The sequence below is a fragment of the Orycteropus afer genome, unplaced genomic scaffold (assembly GCF_000298275.1).
Source record: "Orycteropus afer afer isolate SDZICR_OR568_19922 unplaced genomic scaffold, OryAfe1.0 scaffold00030, whole genome shotgun sequence".
Lineage (NCBI taxonomy): Eukaryota > Metazoa > Chordata > Mammalia > Tubulidentata > Orycteropodidae > Orycteropus > Orycteropus afer.
The window spans coordinates 14,532,147-14,536,699 of record NW_006921617.1 but is presented as its reverse complement, the minus strand read 5'-3'; the positions used below and the strand labels follow the sequence as shown (position 1 = coordinate 14,536,699).

The window sequence follows — 4,553 nt, the reverse complement described above, 5'->3', positions numbered from 1 at the left end:
TCCCTCCAGCCCTTTCTCCAACCGTTCCTCTCAAAGCACCCACCACCTCTCTCCTGGGTTCGATAATTCACTGCAGTGGCCACACAGAACTCTCAGATTATGGAGTTTATTAGGGAAGCACCAGGCTACAATTCAAGTTAAGGAAAAACTCTCAGTCTCTCTCCCAGCCCACCATCTCTCAGCCAAGTCTCTCACAGTCTCTCCCCCAGCAGTGCATGTCCCTCAGTGTCTTACTCAGCAATGCATGTCTCTTGCGTCTCTTTCCCAGCAGCACGTGTCTCTTTCAGTAGCGCATGTCTCTTTCAGCAGCACGTCTTCCTTAACCAGCAGTCAGACAGAGAGTTCTGCCTCTAGGAGGCCTCCTCTTGAGCCCCGCAGAGTGGTCAAACTAGCCAATCATAGCATCAGAACTCTAAGCACCTGAGAGAGTGGGAACCTCCCAGAACATTGTACTGTGCCACGCCCAACAGAAATAACCCAGGTAGACAACATTTACAATCAGGAGCTCCTCACCTGCTCATTCCACCACTGAGTTTACAATGACTTACGGGTAGAAAAGCCATACTAAGTAATTTACTACACTGCAGGCCACCCCCTGGCTTTTCTAGCCATTATCCCTTTTATACTTCAAAAATTCACATCACAAAATATCCCCTTCACCATCAGTTTAAGAATAACCACACCCATGAAAGCGTGTAAGCCAGCCACTTCATGCCTTTATCTCCCCCCATTTTAGAGAGCCAAACCAGTACTCTGAGGAGACAGACATGGTCCTTTCTCTCTGGAGAATCTTCTGTTCTGCTTGAACACTTCAGGCATCTGGATCCATAAACAAGCAAAGTCCAGCCCAGCTCAAGCCATCAAATTGCAACAACTTAACACCAGCTCAGTGTCAAACATCTTCCTCTTTGTTTGGTTGGGTTCTGGTCAGCTCAGCCCTAGCCATCCCAGCTAGGTCATGGGTACCAGCTGCCAAGTCTGGGAGTCACACTCTTCCCTTCACTTCAGACCAGCCAGCCAGCTACCCAGAGTGACCAAGTAGTTGAACCAGTGGGCTCACGACCATACTTGCAGGGGTCATCAAGCTCAACTGGCATAACATACTACACAAAACATTGTTCTACCTTCTACTTTGGCAAGTAGCAACTGGGATCTTAAAAGTTTGCAAGCAGCCATCTAGATGCAGCAACGATGGTCTCTCCTCGTCCAGAGCAAAGAAGAATGAAGAAAACCAAGATTCATGGAAACAATTAGTCCTAGCGACTGGTACATCATGCAATCCACAGCCTATATGACGATGAGACCAGAAAAACTAGATGGTGCCCAGTTACCACTGTCAGCCACTCAGAGGGGGACCTTTGTAGGAGATCCTGGATGGAGACGAAGAAGAACAATGTGGAACAAAACTCAAAATCATTTGAGGGAAAAAAAAAAAGTGGGGGGGACCAGATTTGTTGGTCTGATAGAGACTGGTGGAATCCCTGAGACTATGGCCCCTAGCTGCCCTTCAGGTCTGGAATTGAATCCACACCTGTGGCTTCCAGCCAAACAAAAGACAGGCATATGAGTTGAACATTTACCTGAGGTAGACACACTCCTTGGAGAGAACAATCATGGGAGAAAGAAGGGCTGTTTATGCACAGGGAGACAGCTCAGGGGGCAGGAGTGGATAGAGGGATGGACACAGGGAAGAGGTAACTATTGAGAAGAAGTGGGAGGGGAGCTGTTGCATTGAGGTAAATTGTAGTCAATGTCATGAAACAAAGTGTATGTGATCTGTTGTAAATTTTCACCCAAATCACAATTAAAAAAAAAGTGGATATGATGGTGTTCTGGTTACCTAGTGCTGCTCTAACAGAAATACCACAAATGGGATGGCTTGAACAAACAGGAGTGTATTCTCTTACAGTTCGGGACTTTAAGTCCAAGTTCAAAGTGCCAGGCTCTAGGGGCTAGGTGAAAGCCCCTCAACCTTGAGCTTCAGCTCTGCCTCCTGCTCCCAGCCCACTGAAGGTAGAGGCTTTTCTTCACTCAGACAGCTGCTGGCTGCTGAGGCTGACAAATCCAAGGTTGACAAGTAATAAGTAATAAGACATACTACCAAATCACATGGCAGGCCATTAATTCAACTCCATTAAAAGTTCCAAGATCGGCAGAGCATGGCAGGCTACTGAACAACGACTTGGCTACATGCAGGGTTCAAGCATGCCATAAACTAGAGACCATTCCCAAAGCTGTTTCTTATATAAGGGAAGCAGACCACATACCCAAAGCAACTCAGCTGCTCACAGTAGATTTTCCACAATGGAGCTGATTACCAGTCTCATCATAGGGAGTACTACAGCCAGCTGCCAAGTTGACACACAACCTTAACCACCACAGATGGCAAACTTTTGACATACATTTTACCACATTGAAAAAAGTCATTATTCACCTAACTGTCCAAGAAGGATCCACTCTCTTGGTATTGTGATGAGGCAGCTCAGTGAGTTGACTTCATTGTGGCAAAAAATTACAAGCCTGCAGGGAGATGCTGCATTATACCCCAGACTTCTGGCCCTTTGACCTGGACAGGACCTTCCCCACTTCTGCAAAATAGTGGCTGCTTATTCTGATTAAGAGCATGAACAGCTTTTTAAATAATGCATTTTCATTCTAGGTCAAATGACATGCTTTAGTTTTGGGTTTTTACATTTTTTTGCTGCTCTTGAGTGAAGAAAACTTCTATTTTACTGTGCAAATAAGACTCCATTTCTGTTTTGTTAAAAGGAATTGGAAAGCTGGACAGCCAGATAACTGGGGTCATGGTCATGGGCCAGGAGAAGACTGTGCTGGGTTGATCTATGCTGGGCAGTGGAACGATTTCCAGTGTGAGGATATCAACAACTTCATTTGCGAAAAAGTCAGGGAGACAGGTAAGTGATAGGGTGCATATCAGAAGGGACTGCAGAGCTGTGTCCCACTGGAGGGAGAGAGGTGGCAACTGTATGAGTTCTGGAGGCAGGTTCTGCAACCAACTGTCTAGGTTCCAGTCCTGGTTTGGCCACTTCACTAGGCTCATGGGAATAATAATAGTATCCTCTTTACAGGGTATTGAGAGGACTAAATGAGTTAAGTGAAGCCCAGCTGTGCCTGGCATAGAGGAAGTATTCAAATATTAGACTAACTGGTCCTGGTCAGTATCACATATTATTGTCAGTTCACTGTTCTTTAAAATGTGGTACCAATACATGCATTTTTCATAGAGTTCCACAGGTGGCCAACCATTCAATTACTGAGCGACTACTATGGGCAGGTGCTGTGCTAGATAATGGATGGATATAATGTGTGCCCCTTATAAACTCATACTCCACAAAGATTTTCTTGACTTCAAAAGATTCTTAACAAAAACTTCATTTAATGCATCACTCAGTTTTCTTCATCAGAACTAGATTTAAAAGTTTGAGGTGGGTATAGAGAGGAATGAGGTGTGAATACTCATGAATGCCAAGTTTCTTTATGGGGGTGCTAAAAATGTTCTAAAATTAGATTAGATAGTTTTGAATTGCACAACCCTGACTATACTAAAAACCACTCAAAACCAAATAAAAAAAAATCACTGCCCTCAAGTCAGTTCCGACTCATAGTGACCCCCATTGGGTTTCCAAGGCAGTAAATCTTTACGGAAGTAAATTGCCCCATCTTCCTTCTGCAGAGCAGCTGGTAGGTTTAAACCATCAACCTCCTGGTTAGCAGTCAAATGCCTTAGGCACTGTGCCACCAGATGATGATTTATATGTTATCTGAATTATATTTAAATAAAACTATAATTTTTAAAAAAAAAGCTTATGGTAAACAAAAACCTCAAATATATTTTGCTCCAATTTTTTCTGGAAGTAACTGGGGCACAAATTATCCATCTGTGGTGAATTATCAAGAACACCTATTGAGCACCTTTCACGTGTCAGGCACTGGGCCAGGTGCTAGGGGTCTCGAGACACAAAAAGCACTCACAGCCTGGTCAGTTGGGAGTGGGGGAATGAGCAACACAGATATCTAAACAAGATATTATAATAGATGGCCATAAATAACCCAGATTTGTCATTTGGCCATTAGAGATTTGATTGGGACTAGGCTTCCCCAAAATATCTTCCTTCAAAATGAAACATAGCTTCTGCTTAATATGAATAAGAACTTGTACACATTCCTTTTGGGGGGAAAAACACATCATTGAATGACATATTTTGGGATCTTCCTATAAAAACTTGTGTTCCATTTTTGAATTGTAAATTCATTTTATTCTTTAGGAAATTAACACCCATCCTTTTTATTCTGTTCCAGCACTATCATCTGCATTGTAATGGGCTGTGAGGTACTAACATGAACAAAATTTCAGGTGGCTTCCAAAGGCAGAGGATACTCCTTTCTCACCAAATCGAAGGAAAGCTCTGAAATCCAATTACTGAAAACACTGACAGAAGTGTGTATTACCATCTGCCAATTCCCAAGGACTTGGGAACTAAAACGTTCCCCCAGTGTGTATGTTGATTTTCAGTGTACAGATGGACTGAATT

General features: G+C 43.5%; 1 protein-coding gene across 1 annotated transcript in view; it reads left to right on the top strand.

Annotated features, from left to right (window-relative positions):
• The window catches only part of COLEC12 (collectin subfamily member 12), a 100,697-nt gene extending 96,357 nt beyond the window's left edge, over positions 1 to 4,340 (top strand). The window contains exons 8-9 of the mRNA XM_042780254.1: positions 2,770 to 2,915; positions 4,321 to 4,340. Of these exons, the coding sequence (XP_042636188.1) occupies positions 2,770 to 2,915; positions 4,321 to 4,340 (166 nt within the window). The remainder of the gene's footprint in view (positions 1 to 2,769; positions 2,916 to 4,320) is intronic.
• Positions 4,341 to 4,553: the final 213 nt, after the last annotated feature.